Raw genomic sequence first — 21,542 nt, 5'->3', positions numbered from 1 at the left:
GGCTTGCTGATTCATATGAATGTGCCAAAACAGTTATGGATGGATGCAGTCTTGTGTGCGACATATATCCTCAATCGCATGCCCTCTCGGCTACTAGAGTATAAGGCCCCACATCAGCTCTTGTTCCCTACAGCCCCGCCGTCCACTATTCCGATGCGTGTTTTTGGGTGTCGTGGTAAGCTTGATCCTCGGGCTATTCCTTGTGTTTTTCTTGGTTACCCTTTATCTCAAAAGGGGTATTGTTGCTATGATCCCATTGCCTGCAAGTATTATGTTTCCATTGATGTCTCATTCTTTGAGAGTCAACTGTTTTTCTCGGTTTCTCCTTAGGGGGAGAGTAGGGTTGAGGAGAAACAGGCGACGACTCAAATTCAACTACCTCCTTTACCCGATCCTCCTCCATTCCGGGTTTTTCATCGTCGCCATAAGAGCCAGCAGAGTTCAAGAGCCGTGGAGCCGAACACTATGCAACCAACATCATCAGATTCACTCGAGGTAGATCCGTCTCATTAGCCAGGTACACTTGCTCCTATTGATATATCTGCTCCTTTAAATGTTGATTCCCTTGTCACCAATGATCTTCATATTCCTATTGCTAAGAGAAAGGGTGTTAGATCTTGTACCACTAATCATCCTATCTCTAATTTTGTGTCCTATGAGCATGTTTCGCCTTCGTACCGTGCCTTTCTCTCTTCTGTGGATAGTGTCCCCGTTCCTAAGACTGTGGTAGAAGCTTTGTCAAAGAAATTTATGCCTTACACAAAAATGGTACTTGGGAGTTGGTAGACGTTCCTGAAGGGAAGGAACCAGTGGGGTGCAAGTGGATGTTCACAGTGAAACACAAGGCTGATGGAACTGTTGAAAGGTACAAGGCTAGACTGGTAGCAAGAGGCTTCACACAGGAATATGGAGTGGACTATGCAGAGACTTTTGCTCCAGTAGCCAAGATGAACTCTATCCAGATTCTCCTTTCCTTGGCAGCAAATCTTGACTGGGATATTCACCAATTGGACATCAAGAATGCCTTCTTGAATGGTGATTTGGAAGAGGAAGTGTACATGACCCAACCCCCAGGGTTCTGTGCCAAAGGTAGTGAACAAAAGGTGTGCAGGTTAAAAAAATCCCTATATGGGTTGAAACAATCACCTCGGACTTGGTTTAGTAAGTTCCATTTAGCAGTCCAACAGATGGGATTCAAACAATGTCAGTCAGATCATACTCTGTTTGTGAAAAGAGGTGAAGGTAAAATTGCAGCTCTTACTGTGTATGTGGATGACATAGTGATCACATGAGATATGGAGGCTGAAATCCAGAGACTAAAAAAATTCTTAGCCACTAAATTTGAGGTGAAGGATATAGGCCCCTTACGATACTTTCTTGGAATTGAAGTTGCCCACTCTCACAAGGGCATCTTTATTTTCCAACGGAAGTATGTACTAGATCTACTAGAAGATATAGGCAAGTTGGGGGTAAAACCATTTGATTCACCTATTGAACCTAATCACCATCTGGGAGACAGTCAGGGAGAGTTTTTGAAAGATGTAAAGATGTTCCAAAGACTCGTGGGGAGACTTTTGTATTTGTCTATGACCAGGCCTGATATTGCCTATGCAGTGGGTGTCCTTAGTCAATTCATGCACAACCCTAGGAAAACTCACTTTGTGGCTGCAGAAAGGATCTTGAGATATCTCAAGAAGTTTATTGGAGCTGGTTTGTTGTTCCAGAAACATAATCACTTAAAAGTGGAAGTATATACTGATGCAGATTGGGCAGGAGCAGTCAATGACCGAAAGTCTACTAGTGGGTATTGTGCCTTTGTAGGAGGAAACCTTGTCACATGGAGAAGCAAAAAACAAAGTGTGGTGGCTAGATCTAGTGCTGAAGCAGAGTATAGAGCGATGGCTCATGGGGTTGCGGAAATCATGTGGATAAGAAATCTGTTAGGTGAACTGGGTTTCGCAGTAAGCAATCCAATGTCACTCTACTGTGACGATAAAGCTGCCATCAATATTGTTGCTAATCTAGTTCTGCATGACAAGACGAAACACATTGAAGTGGACAAGCATTTTATTAGATAGAAACTTGAAAGTGGAGAAGTGTGTACACCATATGTCAGCTCAGAAGAACAACTTGCAGATATCTTCACCAAAGGTCTCCATCATGTGCGGCACAAAGATTTGTGTGACAAGTTGGGCATGATTGACATCTATGCTCCAACTTGAGGGGAACTTTTAGAATAATGTTAAAATAATTTAGTTGCAAATGCTAGGGCCTGTTTGGATAATTAAAGTGTTTTTTATTTCGTTTTTCCTTTTTGTTATGTCTGTTATTGTACTTAGGGGCACAAGGGTCTTTTCCCTTGTTATTTCTGCCGCCCTATATATATTAAAATAAAGGCTGGCGCCGCCAGTACTGTTACATTGCAAAACCCTTCTTTCTTCCCTCCTCTCTTCTCTTCTCTCCTTCTCCTCTTCTCTCCTCTTCTCTTCCTCTTATTTCTGGCCGGCTATACTGTCAAGAAGATTAATAGACATTTTATACGGGAAAGAGTTTCCTCAGGAGAAGTTTGCTTGCCATTCATCTATTAGACAGTTTTGTATGCCCTTAGCTTCAATCTGATTTGATGTACTTTTGTTATTTAGTGGAAATAAATAAAGTGCATGTTTGATTCATGTTGTTTGGTTTAATTCTGTGTAAAACCCTAAAACTGGATATTTATAGAGACTCATGTTAGTTTTAAATGTTCACAGCCGTTGATGTAAGTGTTGGGCCCATAGGGTCCATATGATGGACTCAAGGGGTTCATTGAGTTTTTCAGTGAATTCGGCTGGGCCTTGTATTAAAGGCTGGGCCGAACCCATGTGGCTGGTGTGTAGATCAATGCTTGGGTCCCACGCCATACAAAGAAGCCCAACTGGGCAGCAGATTGGAAAGTAATTAGACACTGAACACTTAATGGGCCAAAAGCCCATTTCGAGGTGGGCTGATATGATCACCCATCCATGGGGCGAATTTGAGATTAAAGTTAGTAAAAGGATTGGGCCTTTTAGCCTTATCCACTCTTAGAGACCAAATTCAAATTAGATTTGAATCTGGTAACCTCCTGATAAGATCAGGAGTAAGCTAACTCTATCTGCAGAAAGGATTAAGATTATCCCCTATCCAAATACTGATTTGGATTGGGATAACTCCTAAAAAGGAGGTTTCTTAATCAAGAAGAAAGGAGGAGATTTCGAACCACCTTGAAGAGGTATAGGATATCTCCTGCGAATTCAGATCAGATCTGATTCATACTCTCCAGAAAAACAGAAAAAGCAGTTCAGCCTTTTTTGTTTTGGAAATCTCCTCCTGCCGCCGCCATCTGCCATTGCAAGATTAGATCTTTGCAGAGAAGAAAGCCAAGAAATCTGTTCTTGAAATCAGTTTTGCAAGAAAGACTGAAAAGGATTCAGTGTTTAGTACTTCCAGAGGATTCTTGTGAAGGATCCAGTGTGTAGGACGCACCCTGCTGGTTCTGTTCCATTCACAGCTGTGTCATCTTCAGCAGGAACGGATCTTGGAGCATTCTTTGGGCGTGAACACCAACTTTGGGAGATACTGCTTCTCCGGATCAGGTATATTCCTCCCATTTATCTTTTGGTACAGATCTGGTTTGATTATGGTTCAAGTAGAATCCTTGAATATTGTATTCTAAATTTAGGGAATATGATTCCCAGTTGAGAGAAGGTAGGAAATTTTTGAAATTCGCCCACCCATTCCGCAACCTTTATGGCGTCCATTAGATGGATCCTACCATTTTTTCATCATCACCTTAGAAGAACAGTTGGCTGATATTTTAACCAAGGGAGTTCCAAGAGGGGAAGCTGACACACTATATAAGCAAGTTGGGTATGATTGACATCTATGCTCAGCTTGATGGGGAGTGTAGAGAGACTGAGCCGGATGGGCCCTAGTATCTTTTCTTGTTTTATTTATTTGTTAGCTAGTGGACCTATCTTTATGGGCCTGTTTTTTCTTTTTATTAGTTCTCTTTATGTTACTGCCTAACTGGCCGCCCACTTAAGGGCATATTTTTAATTAACCTAAGATTGAAGTTTAGTAAAAGGATTAGAGAAGGGAGGGAAGAGATATTCAAACTCTTCTTCTTCTTCCTCTTCTTTTCTCCATCTTCTTCCTTTGTGCTGTTGTTCTCTACTTCTCGTTCTCATTTCTCCATTAGTTCTCTACTTTCTAATCTTCAAACCAGTAGATCATCTTCTTCAAGATCTGAATGAGAGAGAAGGTGCTATGGCAGCAACAAGATCCAAAAAGGGTGGTGTGGCGGCAACAAGATTTGAGCAAGAGAGAGGGTGGTGCGGCTACCTTCAAGAACGAGTGAGAAGGTGGTGCAACCACCAGATCTGAGCGAGAGAAGGTGGTGCGACGGCTAGATTTGAGCGAGAGAAGGTGGTGCAATGGCCAGATCTGAGCGAGAGAGAGGGCGATGCAGTGATTACCTTCAAGATCTGAGTGAGAGAAGGTGGTGCGACGGCCAAATTTGAGCGAGAGAGAGGGTGATGCAGTGACTACTCCAAGATCTGAGCGAGAGAAAGTGGTGTGACGACCAGATCTGAGCGAGAGAGAGGGTGATGCAGTGGTTACCTTCAAGATTTGAGCGAAAGAAGGTGGTGCGGCTGCTAGATCTAGCGAGAGAGAGAGAGGGTGATGCAGTGACTACCTTCAAGATCTGAGCGAGAGAAGGTGGTGCGGCTGCCAGATCTGAGTGAGAGAGAGGGTGATGTAGGGACTACCTTCAAGATTTGAGTGAGAGAAGATGGAGCGGCGGCCAAATCTGACCGAGAGAGGCAAAGCAAAGAGAGAAAGAGAGAGAATTTCGGTCTAACCCTAACATAAATGACTCTTTTCCCCTAATTTGCCATTCAAGGGTAATTTGGTCATGAAAAGTGTTATTTATGGTGACATGGCCACTTATGTTAAGAAACATTAATGGTGCACTAACAGAAGGTGAGTTTTGGAAAATAAAACTCATCTAACATGGTGAGTTTTGGACGTTTTGAAAAGTTGTGGTGAGTTTAAGAGAATTCATAAAAAGTGATCGTGGGTTTTGGACAAATTCCCTTATATTAAATGGTAAATGAACAAGATTGTTCTTACAAAAGAAGTAAAATATAGGACTATACAAGTCAGTACTATAGTGTACACACCCAATAATGTACATACAAGAATTAAAATGGCAAAACTACCCTCTTCTCTACACTCCCCCTCAAACTGATGCTGGGGAACAAGCATCAATTTGTCCATAAGGAAATTATGCTTGGCCCTAGTCATGGCTTTGGTGTAGAGATCAACAATCTGTAAGCCAGAAGAGACATGTGGGAGGGAAATGTGACCAACAAGAAGATCTCTGTTGAAATGGCAGTTCACCTCAATGTGTTTTGTAAGCTCATGGAAGACAAGGTTGGATGCAATCTTGATGGCATTTGTGTTATTAGCAAAGAGTGGACTGAGCATCCGTATCACAAAGCAGAACTTTGAGCCAAATTATCTCACTGCATATAGAGGACATTGCTCTATACTCCGCTTCAGTAGATGACTTGGAGACAATTTCTTGCTTCTTACATTTCCAAGAGACTAGGAAATTTTCTAGAAATATACATCAACCGGGAGTAGAGCAGCGAGTGTCAGGACAACCCACCCAGTCAGCATCAACATAGGCTCTAAGCAACATAGTGGATGAGGATGAGAAAATAGTCGATGGGACAATGTTCCCCCAACAGAACAGATGATCCGAAGAACAATAGAAAGAAATGGGGCTGACGTAAAGCAGAAACGAACTGACTAACAGTTCTTAGGGTAATAAGGTTTCTTACAAACTAACCCTAATAAGTTTCAAGATAAACCCCAATTAGTTTATATCCATGTTTACAAGGTCTAGGGAGGTCTTTCATCATCCCATGTATTTAAAAGTGTAATAGGAAATATAAGCAAGGTCATGTTCTTGTCTCCCTTCCCAATTTAGATTTCATAACCAACATGCTTAGGGAGGGGGGGGGGGTTCCAATCCTTCCCGTTACAAGTGCCTCCAGCCAAGAGGAGGTTGGTAGTTGCAACTATACTTGATTACCGTTTCAGTTTTCTCAAGATTTCCTTTCTCTATGTTGAGGTATATCAAATAACATTTTTTTTTGGAAACAGTAACTTTTGTTCAATTAAATTAAACAGTACAACTGACAACCACCCACCCAAAGAGAGGGTGCTGATCCCTTAAAGTATCTCAGAATTACAAGGCCAATCCATTCGCTGTTCTTGACCACCTAAAGTCTACCCCAATCTCCCTTGTTAGGCACCTGATTAAAATTGGGTCCTATAGGTGTTGGAACTTCAATATTTAGTTAAGCTCTATGTCTCATTCATGCATCGTCCTACTTAATGTTTTGAGTAGTAAATCTTCAAGAATAAATAAAAAGAAAGTAGCAGATAAAAGTATGAAAGACTGCAGAAAAATAAAGGTGCAAGGACAAGAAGAGAGAGAAAGAATGTGGAGGAAGAGAATCCAATAGTGGGTCTCATTGTGGGAGCTTACTTTATTTTATATTAACTCCTTATAACTGAATGCATAAATACAACTTTTCTCTTAATAAGTTGAATGAACAGAAACAATTAAAGAACTAATGAAGTAATGATAACTCGGCCCAGTGACAGCTAAGTGAAAGAAATTCCAATAAAGAAGAAGCAAAACAGAAAAAAAGTAATAATTGGCCCATAAACAATCATAAATTAAATAGGGTATATTCTGGTTAGATCTGTCAACAGTTGTTGCTATATCTGGGTATCATGTGCTAAAACTGACATGTATTTCTCAATTGATTGGTTGCATACAAAGAATTTCTGAGTTCCATTGCTGAAATGAACATGTATGTTTCCACTGATGGATAGAACATTTTTCTTTGAACTAGTCAGGAACAAATTAAACCTTGATGGGTACAGACCTCCTCTGGAGCTTCTTCAGATTCTTCCTGCAAAGTCAACAGTGAGAACATCAGATTGTGGTCCACAAATAGGACCAAATAACCCAAAATTTGTCTTGGTATGCACTTACCATGTATCCTATGCGTAGTTTCTATGTACAATTTGAGATTGCTATACCTGGAACTCAACCAAAACAATATACCAAGGTACCATCATTTGTTTTATTACACAGGGAATGCAAGCCTTGTTGGATCTAATTTTCGCAGTTGATGGTTCTATATCAGATGCAGCGAAGTACTTGGGGTATATTAGATATGGTTCTCAAGTTAACCCTCTCATTTCTGCTATTGTTTGGCTCTCTATATGTTTTAAGTCCCTTGCAAGATGTTTATGCTAGTGGTAGTGTAGTAAACATGTTTGGCTTTTGAAATCCAATAGATATATTGATGCTAATGGGACTGTAAGTAAAATGAATTTGTTCCCTTTTTCAAATTGCAGGTTAAGTACAGGTGCTCTATCACGGTTGATATTGTCTGATGATTCTCTTCGAATGGCTGTAAATGAACTAAGGTCATCAAAGGTATAAATTCATAATTGGCTTAACTCTTAATATAATTTACTTTATAAACTGAAGTCTTGTGTTACAGGCATTTGTATTGGCATCCTTTTTAGTTGTTGTTCCCATAAAAAGTTGGCATTAATCTTATGTTTTTTCCTTGTAAGATTGGAACAATCAATGACTGCTATGCTTCTTGGTAGGGATGGATTGGATACAGACCTAACCTTTGGCATGTGCTTAAGCATTATATGCATATAAGTTTTTCTGTCATACTAAATGAGAATCACACAATTAATAATCAAGTAAATATTGGGGAAGATAGCATCTTAACATTTCAAATTCAGCACATTGCTCACAAGGTTCTAGATCATCTTGTTATCACAGTTGATATTGCAGTATCAAAGCCTGATTGCTATTTGTTTTCCATCATATGAAAGGTAGTTATGATGGGAATTGAGATGCAGTGTAATAAATCACAGAAATCTTAAGGATTATACTCTGTAGGAGTCTTTAGCAATCAGTTAGAATCAGGGGGTATCTGATTCTGCTAAAGACCTTGCAATTTCTGGAAAAAGCTTAACAGCCATTATTAGGCTTCAAACTGAGTTGATTATTAATACCATTGTTGCGAAATATAGAGGGAGAAAAGAAGAAGATTTTCTTTGTTGATAATAAAAACATATTGAGCATACAGCTTAAATAAGAAAAGATAGGAAAGACAAAACCCTTAGAATTTCTCTCAATCAGGGATTGACTAAATCTTTCCCTTAATCCTAGGATATGACTTTCCTAAATTTATTCAAATCCAATCTTTCCTAAATTTATTCAAATCAAATCATATCTTTCTTAATTTTAAGCAAATCCTGTCTTTCTTAATTTGCCGACACTCCCCCCAAGTTGGTGTAAAGATATCTATCATGCCCAACTTGCTAACTTGAAGTTCAAATGGCTGTCTCAACAAGCCCTTAGTCAAAACATTTGCAACTTGCTCCGTGGTTGGTACAAACAGAGTGCAGATTATTCCTTCTTCAAGCTTCTCCTTTATAAAGTGTCTGTCAATCTCAACATGTTTAGTCCTGTCATGTAGAACCGGATTATGAGCAATGCTGATAGCTGCCTTGTTATCACAATATAGTTTCATAGGAAAGCTCACTGGTATCTTAAAGATCTGCTAGCACCCTCTTTATCCAAAGAACCTCACACTCCTTAGCCATTGATCTAAATTCAGCCTCAGCATTACTTCTAGCAACTATACTTTGCTTCTTGCTTTTCCAAGTAACTGAATTGCCCCAAAGAAATGTGCAGTACCCCGAAGTTGACCTTCTATCAGTGATCGAGCCTACACAGTCCGCATCTGTATACACCTCAACCCCTCTCTTCTCATTTTTCTTGAAGAAGAGTCCTTTTCCTGGTGTGCCTTTTAGGTACTTAAGAATTCGATACACAACTTCAAGATGTTCTTCGTACGGGGAGTGCATAAATTGACTCACCATACTCACAGCGAAGGCAATATCAGGACTGTTAGAATGTTAGAGTTATGTTCGACTGATAAGAGTTCTTATTAGCCCATTCTTATGTTTAACTTATCTTGTAACTGGGCCTGTGTTAATGGGCCTAATCCTATTTAATGATTTAAGTCATCTGGGTGTCCCATCACTAATCAGGGGCATCCCAGTAATTTCTTGTACCTTGTACTATATTCATCTATAAATAAAGGACTGGTCGACTGGCTAGTACAGTTCGACATTCTCTTCAGTTCTATGGTTCTCTTCTCTTCCTTGCTACTTCGAGTATAGCTTTTCAGATTACATGGTATCAGAGCATTAGCTTCTTCCTGGTTTCAGCAGGCGGACTCTCTTCTCTTGCTGTCTTTTCATCTTCTCTCTTCCTTTTCTGGGTTGCTGCAGTAAAGACCTAGGAGTGTAAGAGAGTAAAGCAAGTTCGAACCTAGGGTTTCTCTTGGTTGTAGGACTCAAGGGAAGTAAGACCTAGAAGTAGATGTCCTACTAGATTATCTCCAGCAAGTAGTAGCTATTGGGCTACTAAGAGAGGTCTGTATAGGACAGACCTGGTTGAGGACTGATTCAGCAGTCCTAGCACTAGCCGAAAGGGGGAGAGATTCCTCTACAATTGCAGCTTCGTGCTCCAGCAAGACTTGTGCAGAACAAGTGGTAAAGACTTAGCTTCTTCTACAGTTGCAGCTTCGGTGCATCAGCAAGACTTACATAATTGTGGCAACTTCAGTTACTGATTTTTTTTTTCTTCAGGTCGGTTATCAGCCCTACACAGTTACAGACATTACTTTTACTAGCACTGCACTACACAGTTACAGAACTGCACTACACAGTTGCAACCTTAAACTTTTACCAGCACTGTGAACTGGTTCAGTTACAGACCTTACTTGCTACTGTACCCGAACTGTAAACACTTCTACCAGCATTGTGAACACTGTGACCACTTCGGCCAGTCCATAACAGAACCACCTACAGTACTGTGAACAACTCTTGGACTGAAGTCAGGATGTCCTCACTATCCGGGGAAGTTTCCTCTAGGGATAACAGACCTGTCACAAGGTCCTCAAACCTAGAAAACCCTAATCCACACAGCTTGCAGATTACAAGTGTGCTGTTGGATGAGTATAACTTCAGAGAGTGGTCCGTCTCTGCAATGCTGTTCATTACCTCTCGTGAGCTCACAGGCTATTTGGATGGAAACAAGAAACAACCAGAAATTGGCAGTCCTGAATACACCGTGTGGCGCAAGGAAAATGCCACAGTCATGTCTTGGTTGCTGGCCTCTATAACTCCTAGGGTGGTCAGAACTGTTCATCACTTCCCCACAGCTGCTAAAATTTGGGAGAAAGTATCTAAGACATATGGCTAGAAAAAGAACAATGCTAGAATCTACAGGCTGAACCAAGACATTGCAGCCTACTTTGCAACACTGGAAGGCCTCTGGGAAGAGCTTGACCACCATTTGATTTTGGATTGGGAAAATGCCAATGATAAGGGGCATGACAAGCAGATTGAGAAGGGCAGAGCCTTCAAGTTTTTGGCGGGTCTTGACCCTGTATATGAAGGTATAAGGTCACAGATTCTAGGGAGAGATGAATTACCTGAGCTTCACCATGTCTACTACCTGGTGAGGAATGAAGAAGCAAGGAGAAAGGAGATGCAAGTTGACTCCCAGACAGTCAACAGAACTACCTGGAGAACATTCAGCCTTAGTCTCCACTAAGGGGAATAGATTTTCAGATAAGAAGTCCCTCAAGTGTACACATTGTGGTGGTGAGAAACACACAAAGGAGAAATGTTGGGTCTTGTACCCTCATCTGAAGCCAGCTGCTCTGAGAAAGGACAAAAGGCAACATAAGGGCCACACATCAAGTGGGAATCTTGCCACCAACAACAATAGTGACAACTCACAGAGTACTCAAACATTGTCATCTTCCACCGCAAGGCAGGCTACCGACTCCTCTGGGTCAAGTACTTCTGGCTTCACAGCTAGTGAGGTAGAGGTTCTCAGCCGGGCATTAGCCGGTCTGAAGAACAATTCTTTAGCTTCCACCTCTCGCCAAATCAGGTACAGTCTCTGCATTTAGTGCAACTAGTTCCATTAATTCTACCTCTTGGGTGATTGATTCCGGAGCCATTGACCATATGACACATATGTCCTCCTTATTCTCTACATATCATTTGTTGTCTGGCCAGGATAAGATGAGAGTAGCTGATGGGTCCCTCTCCACCATCTCTGGAAAGGGGGTGGTTGACCTAAGCAAGGATCTCTTTCTTAAATCAGTCCTACATGTTCCTAGTCTTACCTCAAATCTGTTGTCTGTTTCAAAGCTTACAAAAAATTTGAACTGCAGTATAACTTTCTTTCCTTCTCATTGTGTCTTCCAGGACAGATTGACGAGGAGAACGATTGGGAGTGGTCACGAGTATGGGGGCCTCTACCATTTTGATGAAGATGTCATCTCAGCCTTGCAAGTTTCTACTACTAGTTCGAAAAGTGTGGAGTCAATAGCTAGGCTGCACTTGTGGCATGCTAGGCTAGGTCATTTGTCAAAACAATGTAGATCAATGTATCCAATTTCTAGTAATGAAATTCAAGCCCCTTTTGATTTGGTTCATTCTGATGTTTGGGGTTCTTCACCCATTGTTTCCATTGATGGCTTCTGTTACTTTATCAGTTTTATTGAGCATTATTCTCGGTGCACTTGGAATTATCTATTGAAAGGACGTGATGAAGTTCCCCCGATAACTATGATGTTTTGCAAGATGGTTTAAACACAATTTGATAAAAAGATTAAGCAATTTCGTACAGACAATGCAGTTGAGTATTTTGAAAGATCCCTGAACTCATTCATGGAAGATGCAGGCATGTTACATCAATCATCATGTGCTTACACCCCTCAGCAAAATGGGGTTGCTGAGCGCAAGAACAGGCATCTATTGGAGACAGCTCGAGCCCTTCTTTTCCAGCACAATGTGCCCAAGCAATATTGGTCTCAGGCTGTTCTCACTGCATCATACCTGATAAATCGAATGCCATCTAAGGTACTGGGTATGAAGACCCCTTTTTCTGTTTTGTGTCCCACTCTTCCAGAATTTCCTCTTCCCTCGCGGGTTTTTGGCTGTACATGCTTCATACATGTGAAGGATCCAAAGAAGACCAAGCTGGATCCTAAGGCTACAAAGGGAATATTTTTGGGGTACTCTCCTACGCAGAAGGGGTATAAGTGTTATGATCCCGTCTCCAAGAAAAAATGTCACCAGGGATGTAGTTTTTTTGAGTCTCAACCCTATTTCCAGTCTTCTCAGAATCCTCTTCACGGGGAGAGTTGTGGGTTGGAAGATGATTCTCATTCTCCCTTCTTTTTTGTTCCCATTTCATCACCTTCCACTACTACTAGCTGTAACATTCCGGGTCAACCTAGTGAGACTCCCACTGTGCCAGTTACTTCTCCAGATTTGGCTGATGCTTCTGAAGGTTCCAGTAAACAAGAGAAAGAGATACTTACATACAGTAGAAGGAAGAAGGCCCTTCAACCTCATGATTGCAACCAGTTGAACTCAGATCAATTTGTCTCTGCAATCCAAGGTACTTCAGACTCACTCAATTCAGATTTGGATCTTCCTATTGCACTCCGTAAGCCTGTTCATTCTTGTACCTGGGAGTTTGAGATCAAAGACCTGGGAAATCTGAATTGAGATGAAGAGGCTGAAGGAGTTCTTAGCTTCAGAATTTGAGATCAAAGACCTGGGAAATCTGAGATACTTTCTTGGAATTGAAGTTGCTAGATCAAGAGAAGGAATCTACATATGTCAAAGAAAGTATGTGCTAGATCTCCTAGAGGAAACAAGCATGATGGGGCATAGGCCAGCAGACACTCCAATAGAACCAAGCCATGGATTACAAGAATCAATGGGTGAGGAATACTGTGATAAGGAAATGTACCAAAAGTTGGTAGGAAAATTGATATACTTATCCCTTACTCGGCCAGACATTGCCTATGCAGTGCATGTTGTCAGTCAATTCATGCACTCACCAAAGACCCCTCATATGAGAGCAGTGGAAAGAATCCTCAGATACTTGAAGACTTGCCTAGGGAAAGGAATTCTATTCAGGAAAAACAGTATACTTGAAATTGAAGCCTACACTAATGCTGATTGGGCTGGGTCTGTTGGAGACAGAAAATCAACCTCAGGTTACTGTACATTCTTAGGAGGAAACCTAGTCGCATGGCGTAGTAAGAAGCAGAATGTTGTGGCTAGATCAAGTGCAGAAGCAGAATACCGGGCTATGGCACACGTGGTTGCTGAACTCTTATGGCTCAGAACTCTCCTTAATGAGCTTGGTATCAAGATTGAGGGTCCTCTCAAGCTGTATTGTGATAATAAAGCTGCTATCAACATTGCCAACAATCCTGTGCAGCATGACAGGACAAAACATATTGAAATTGATCGACACTTTGTCAGAGAGAGAATTATTTCAAGAGAACTATGTGTGCCTTATACTCCATCAGAGATGTAGATTGCAGATGTATTAACTAAAGGGCTGGCATCAACAAAGTTCAGGGACATACTTGGCAAGCTAAACATGATTGATATCCATGCTTAGCTTGAGGGGGAGTGTTAGAATGTTAGAGTTATGTTCGGCTGACATACTTGGCATCAACAAAGTTCTCTTCCTTGCTACTTCGAGTATAGCTCTTCAGATTACAAGGACGTGTATGTGACAAGTAAATCAATCTTCCTACCAGCCTTTGGTATCTTCTTGTATCTACTGGAACCCCATCTTTAACTTCTCCAAGTTTAGTATTAACTTCTATCGAAGAGTCTGAAGGTTTGCATCCACTCATTCCAGTTTCTTTCAAGAGATCTAAACTATATTTTCGTTGCGAAACCACAATGCCCTTCTTTGATCTTGCCACTTCCATTCCAAGAAAGTACCTTAGCTGGCCTAAGTCTTTAATCTCGAATTCCTTGGCTAAGCTTTGCTTTAGTATGCTCATCTCTTCAATATCGTCTCCAGTCAAGATTATGTCATCAACATAGACAATCAGAACCAAAACCTTGTCTTTGGTGGATCTTTTTGTGAAAAGAGTATGATCAGATTGTCCTTGACTATATCCTTGACTTTTAACGAACCTTGTGAATCTTTCAAACCAGGCTCTGGGAGACTGTTTAAGTCCATATAGAGATTTTTTAGCTTGCATACCTTAGTTCCAAATTTCTCAGTGAAACTAGGTGGAGGCTCTATATATACTTCTTCTTCCAAGTCTCCATTCAAAAGTCATTCTTCACATCTAGCTGATTCAGTGGCCAGTCAAGATTAACTGCAACAGATAAGAGTACTCGAACTGTATTTAGCTTCGCCATTGGAGAAAAGGTCTCAGAGTAGTCTACTCCATATGTCTGAGTAAAGCCTTTAGCTACTAGGCGAGCCTTGTATCTCTCCAAGGATCCATCTGAGTGATAGGCCCCAATTAATGCCAGGAAGAGGAAAGGTCAACAATCAACTAAGGGGGGGAAATAATTGAACAATTAATCACATGAGGGCAATTATAGCTAGAGGGAATAAGGAGAGTCTTGGGGCATTTATAGCTATGTCAGTTATGAATAAGAAGAGTTTTTGGGCATTTATAACTAGGCCAGCTGGGCATTTATAGAGGGAGTCAGTTATGCTATCAGTAGAGTATAAGAAGGGGCTTTGGGGGATGGGGGTGGTATGTTTTTTTTTGAGTAAAGAATATTGTGAGTGTTTGGGAGAGCCGGCGATCTCTCGAAGAACCGACCAACTGTTAATATTTTCTACTGAATGAATACTAGTTTCTTTTGTTGATGTTCGAGTGTGTGAACGCTGCTGTAAGTCTGTGAACTGCGTGTCAAATTTTTGGGTCATATCAGTGGTATCAGAGCACGTCTTTCCTCGGCCATGGTGACAACTAAGGAAGTGGCATTACAGGTGGAGGGTTTTGAAGAACGCTTGACTTCTCTGCATTCTGAAGTGGATGGCTTGTGTGATGAGATAACAGCTGGACTGTCGAAGATCACATCCCTGGAAGGAGGCATTCAAGACTTGGTAAGGCGTTTTGATTTGTTGCTGCAGCACCAGTCCTTGTCAGCTCCTTTGTCTACAACTGACAATGTTCCTCCTGTATCCGCATCAAGTCGTGCGGCTAACAAAGGAAAGGGTGCAGCTTTCCCGACGTCCCCTTCAATGACAGTCCCGGAACATACTTCTAATTCACTTCCTCGAAAGTTGGAGCTGCCTATTTTTTATGGGCAATATCCAGGCGACTGGCTTTTTCGCGCGGAGCGCTATTTTGAGATTAATGGCTTGCTTCCGACGGAATGTCTGCGGGCAGTAGTGGTCTGTTTAGAGGGTGATGCACTGGCGTGGTATTATTGGGAGGATGGTCCCCTTTCGTAGCTGGGCAGAATTCAAGGAACTCCTCCTTGAACGTTTCCGATCAACTCAAGAGGGAAACTTACAGGAGCAGCTTCTATCATTATGTCAATCCACTACTATCAAGGAATATCATCGCGGACCCAGATATTCAGGCCGAACTCCGACAGATGGAACCCGTTGGGCTGATTAGAAAAATGGCTGCAACCTAGAAAATTGAGGAAAAGAATCAGGCCTTATGGGCCTATCATTCCAGGTCATATCCTCGTGGGCCCGCGATGTCCCTCTCTGGAACCCACTTTAACTCACGGGTTTCACAAGTGACTACTTCTACTGCAATCCCTCCTCCTACACTAGCCCCTATTGTTAAGGCCCCACCTCCTGCTTTCAAAAAGATGACCGACAAAGAGATGCAACAGAAATGAGCGAAGGGTCTATGCTTCCGTTGCGACGAGAAATACAGCCCGGGACATCGTTGTGCTTTGAAATCACTTCAGGTTTTATGGGTTCAAGATGACGTGGAGGAACTTGCGTCTAATTTGGACTGCACTTCCGGGGACACTGAAATTGCTCCGTCTCCAGAATCAGCCACGCTTTGTGTTTCGTCTCTTGTCGGGTTGTGTGCGGAAAATTCCCTTAAGGTACGTGGACGCATTTTGTCACGTGAGGTGGTCATATTGGTAGACTGGGGTGCATCCCACAACTTTATCTCCAAAACTTTAGTGGAAGAATTGAAATTACCCCGCACCCCTACACATGAATTTGGAGTTCAAATGGGAAATGGTGAGGAGGTGAGAACTTCCGGAGTCTGCCGTCAGGTTTGCCTCAACTTACCCGAATTGGATGTCATTGCTGATTTCTTTCCTTTAAAGTTGGGCTCTACGGATGTCATTCTTGGTTTTCCTTGGTTAGCATCCCTTGGGGACTCAGTGATGAATTGGGGCAACACGTCTATGAAGCTCAATTTGGGAGGTGTCCGGGTGAAATTACAAGGCGATCCTTCTCTCTGTTCTTCTCAGGTATCTTTGCATGCTATGATATGTAACTTACAACATGAGGGACATAACATGGGTTTTCCACCTGGATATGATTTTGATGTTCATATCCACTATGGGGCTGATGCTTACATTTGTGGAGAAGAGACACCATTGTTGGAAAGCCTTGAAGGAAAACAAGGAAAACCAAGGTTGAAGCCTCCTTTTCCAGCTAAGGCAAGGCTATATGGATGTCCAACAACTGTTACAAATGTTGAAACTGTGGCTGTTTCCCCCACCATGTTAAGGTGTGGTCCTGAATGGTTTGCTAGTTTTGGCAGGAAGAACAGTTCTGGGGCAAAGCTATTCTGTGTCTCAGGCCACGTGAATAAGTCTTTGTACAAATGAAGAGGAGATGAGTATTCCATTGAAGGAGCTGATAGAGAGGCACTGTGGAGGAGTTAGAGATGGATGGGATTATTTGCTTGCAGTGATACCAGGGGGTTCTTCTGTTCCACTGATTCCAAAGCACATATGTGATGATGTGTTGATGGATTTTGATGTAATCCAGGCTGTCCAAACGGGTTTAGGGACAGCTGTTGTAATTATGATGGACGAGTCAGTTGATATTGTGGATGCGATTGCTAGGCTCTCTTACTTCTACAAGCCTGAAAGTTGGGGGCAGTACACCATGTAGGGAGGGGATAGGATGGCTGTGGAGGATCATGGAGAGGGCTGGAGGTTGGAAACGCGAAGCTGGAGGAAATAGACATGCTTCAAGAGGTGACAAAGCAGGAACACCATCTGTGCATTGGGCGATGCTGCTGCTTGGCCTGTGCAGGGACATATCAGTATGCGGTGTGCGTCCATCCACTATGCCTGGAGCTACTGATTTGGGAGTTCTTATTCATTGGCTGGGCCAACCTGATTTTGAAGATTCTTGGGAGCCTTTTGACTTACTTCGAGACTAGTTTCCTCATTTTAACCTTGAGGACAAGGTTAGACTTGGGGCGGCAGGTAATGATAGGCCCCAATTAATGCCAGGAAGAGGAAAGGTCAACAATCAGCTAAGGGGGGGAAATAATTGAACAATTAATCACATGAGGGCAATTATAGTTGGAGGGAATAAGGAGAGTCTTGGGGCATTTATAGCTATGTCAGTTATGAATAAGAAGAGTTTTTGGGCATTTATAACTAGGCCAGCTGGGCATTTATAGAGGGAGTCAGTTATGCTATCAGTAGAGTATAAGAAGGGGCTTTGGGGGATGGGGGTGGTATGATTTTTTTGAGTAAAGAATGTTGTGTGTTTGGGAGAGCCGGCGGTCTCTCGAAGAACCGACCAACTATTAATGTTTTCTGCTGAATGAATACTAGTTTCTTTTGTTGATGTTCGAGTGTGTGAACGCTGTTGTAAGTCTGTGAACTGCGTATCAAATTTCTAGGTCATATCACTGAGTTGTACTTCAGAGTGAACACCCACTTACAACCAACAACTGTCTTTCCATCCGGAAGGTTCACCTTCTCCCAAGTAGCATTCTTTTCCAAAGCTCTCATCTCCTCAAAAATAGCTTCTTTCCACTCAGGAACATTTAGAGCCTCCTGGATACTGTTAGGAATGGATACACTAGACATTTGTGAAATAAAGGCACAATATGAAGGTGAAATATTTTTGTAAGATACAAAATTTGACAGAGGATGTTTTGTACAAGACCTAACACCTTTCCTAAGAGCAATGGGAATATCAAGCTGACCGGAAGAATTAGAATTACCTAGAGGAATATTTTCAGGGATTTTTGGAGAATTATCATGAATTTCGTGATCCAACCTCAGATCAAATTCTTGTTGATGCTGCGGAAGAGTGCCTCTCCTTTTCTGTGCTAGATATTCCCTTGAATTTACAAGGCCTTTATACTGTTTAGCACACATCTCTGTTGTTTCAGCTTTTTCATTTTGAGATGGCATCACCAAAGGTTGTTCATTTTCAATATTTAATTCATTTGTTTCCACTAATTTTGCATTTTCTACCTCACTTTCTTTCGGTGACTGGTTGTGAGGAACATTATTATGGACAAATTCAAACATTAAATCAAAACCATCTAAGAAACCATCTTCACTAGTGTTGCTCTCCCCCTGAATGTGACATCCATAGTCACAAACATCCTTTTCAGAATTGGATCAAAGCATTTGTAACCTCTCTGATTAGTGGGATAGCCTAGAAAAATACATTTATGTGCTTTTGGATCAAGTTTTGAACGTTTAGGATCATGGTTATGAACAAAGGCCACACTTCCAAAAATTTTTAAGGGAATGTTTGTCACTAGCCGAGAGTTTGGAAAACAATCAATGAAAACCTGTATGGGTGTTTTAAAATCCAAAATTCGTGTAGGCAGTCTGTTAATCAAATAAGTGGCTGTTAAAACGGCTTCTCCCCAAAGATACTTAGGAACCTTAGTTTGAAAACTTAGGGCTCTAACAACTTCAAGGAGATGTTTGTTTTTCCTTTCAGCCACCCCATTTTGTTGAGGTGTATTATTACACGAACTTTGGTGTACAATTCCTTTCTCAGCAAAAAAATTCCCTAACACATTGTTAAAAAATTCCTTTCCATTATCACTTCGAAAAATTTTAATCTGTCTGAAATTGTGTTTGAACCATGTTATAGAAAATTTTGAACACAGTTTCAGCATCAGATTTCTCTTTTAAAACGAAAGCCCAAGTTACCCTAGTATGATCATCAATAAAAGTAATGAACCAACGTTTTCCAGAAAGAGTTGTTACTCTAGAAGGGCCCCAAACATCATTGTGAATCATGGTAAATGGTTTTGATTTTTTATATGGTTGAGACTGAAAAACAACACAATGATGTTTTGCTAATTCACAAGATTCACACTTGAAAACTAAATGATTTTTATTCATGAATAACTTGGGAAATAGATGCTTTAAATATTGAAAGCTAGGATGTCCTAATCGATAATGCCATAACAAAACTTCACTGTCACTAGAAACAGAGATAGAGCTGAAACAAGTCTGTTGATCTTGTCTTCCAAAGGTATATCCTTTATTAAAGAGGTAGAGACCACCATCCTGTTTAGCACCCCCAATCATCTTCACCGAGGTTAAATCCTGAAATTCACAACAAGAAGACCAAAAATTAACTCGACAATTATGATCACGGGTTAGTTTGCTGCATAGGGTGTATATGAACATGTAAAATATCTTTGAGGTTTAGAAAAGGAGAAATAGATACAGTTCGTTTCCCAGCAATAAAAGCAAAGGAACCATCTGCAATCTTAACCTTTTGATTCCCTGCACAGGGTGTATATGAAGAAAAGAATTGCGAAGTGCCGGTCATATGATCAATGGCACCTGAATCTAGTATCCAGGAGCCATTAGATTTGGTACAAGCAATGGCTGCAGTGAAAAATTACCTAACTGAGCTAGAGAACATGATGGGTTAGAATTTCTTAACGATTGAGATTGAAACATTTTATATAAGTGCTCTATTTGTTCCTTTGTGAAAGGAAGGGATTTTGAGGATGATTGCTGCCCTGGATCCGAGTTGCTTACTTGAAGTGCGCGGACATCTCCCCCTGACTTGTTGTCACTGCCTGGTTTTTTCTTCCAACCCGCCGGTTTCCCATGTAGCTTCCAGCAGGTTTCCCGAGTATGCCATGGCTTTTTACAATAATCACACCAAGGCCTCTGCTTTCCTCCTCGTTTATCTCCGTCTAAATCTGCACCTCGGGCCACAAGAGCAGACCCTTCATTCTCTGTTTTTGTTTCACTAACATTCTTAAACATCACTTGCTGCCGTGCTTCTTCTCTACGCACTTCTGAAAAAACCTCTCTTATAGTAGGCAAGGGCTTTCGTCCTAAGATACATCCCCGAACCTCATCAGTTCTTTGTTCAAACCAGCCAAGAAGACAAAAACCCGGCCTCTTTCTATCTTCTTTTTGTATTGAGCACTGTCACTAGGACTTTTCCATTCTTCTTCTTCGAATAAATTCAACTCCTACCAAACAGCCATCATCTCATTATAATAAGCTGTTACTTCACGTTCACCTTGTTGCATCTTCCACATTCGGGTATTCAGTTCGAACAGTTGTGAATGATTGTCCAAATCTGAATAGGTTTCCCTAACAACTTCCCACACATCGCGAGCTGTCGGTAGAAACATGAATGGTTTTCCAACCACAGGATCCATAGAGTTGATCAACCAGGCGGTAACCATAGAATTTTCAGAATGCCACTGCCTGTACTTTGGATCATCAGTGACTGGCGGTTTCACTTCGCCATTCAAATATCCGAGTTTCCCTTTTCCGTCAATCACCAACCGCATGGACTGAGACCACTCAAGATAAAATTTTCCATTCAATTTGTGAATGGTAATCTGAAGGGAATTCTCAGAAAGAGAAATAGCAGCTGGCTGAATACCTTCCTCTGAAGACGTCACACCACTTGTAGCATCCGAAGATGCTGGTGGCTTTAAAATTCATGATCGAACCCTAAAGCTCTGATACCATGTTGCGAAATATAGAGGGAGAAAAGAAGAAGATTTTCTTTATTGATAATAAAAACATATTGAGCATACACCTTAAATAAGAAAAGATAGGAAAGACAACCCCTAGAATTTCTCTCAATCAGGGATTGACTAAACCTTTCCCTTAATCCAAAGATATGACTTTCCTAAATTTATTCAAATCCAATCTTTCCTAAATTTATTCAAATCAAATCATATCTTTCTTAATTTGCCACAAATCCTGTCTTTCTTAATTTTCTGACAACCATCTATTCCAGTTTTTAAGAAAAAAAAGTCTGTTCTTTGCAAGTAACTATGGAGCCCAAAATTGAGATGTATGAGGTTTCTGTAAAAAAAAATAATAAAAATAAAGTAGTTTCTGTCAAACAATACCTTATCTAGAAATCCTGCAAATATCTTTAGATTATGATGACCTCATGATGCTAAGTGTTTACTGACCTGCAAAGGTGATTAGAGCAAAAGAGAGAGATAACAGAGAAGAAAGAAGAAGATGGATGGGCAGCATTTGTGTTCTCGGCCAGCCCAAATGTATCCTTTATATTAGAAAGACAATGATACATGAAAAGACAGGTGTCCCCTGATTAG

At 41.2% G+C, this 21,542-nt stretch overlaps 1 protein-coding gene across 7 annotated transcripts in view; it reads left to right on the top strand.

Moving 5' to 3' along the window:
* LOC148853027 (Class I peptide chain release factor) overlaps window positions 1–21,542 on the top strand; it is a 51,994-nt gene that overhangs the window by 21,541 nt on the left and 8,911 nt on the right. For 2 of the 7 annotated variants that reach the window (XM_088947559.1, XM_088947556.1), the window contains 3 exons: window positions 6,957–7,087; window positions 7,202–7,272; window positions 7,468–7,549. In XM_088947559.1, coding sequence (XP_088803685.1) covers window positions 6,957–7,087; window positions 7,202–7,272; window positions 7,468–7,549 — 284 coding nt within the window. Of the gene's footprint in view, window positions 1–6,956; window positions 7,088–7,201; window positions 7,295–7,462; window positions 7,556–21,542 lie in introns of those variants that run through there. The other 5 variants (XM_088947561.1, XM_088947557.1, XR_016099863.1 and 2 more) reach the window with 4 other exon arrangements.

Source organism: Nelumbo lutea, chromosome 5 (assembly GCF_056320005.1).
Source record: "Nelumbo lutea isolate HS-2025 chromosome 5, American lotus-T2T, whole genome shotgun sequence".
Classification (NCBI taxonomy): Eukaryota; Viridiplantae; Streptophyta; class Magnoliopsida; order Proteales; family Nelumbonaceae; genus Nelumbo; species Nelumbo lutea.
The sequence above is the reverse complement of the archived record's forward strand: the minus strand, read 5'-3'. Positions and strand labels throughout refer to the sequence as shown.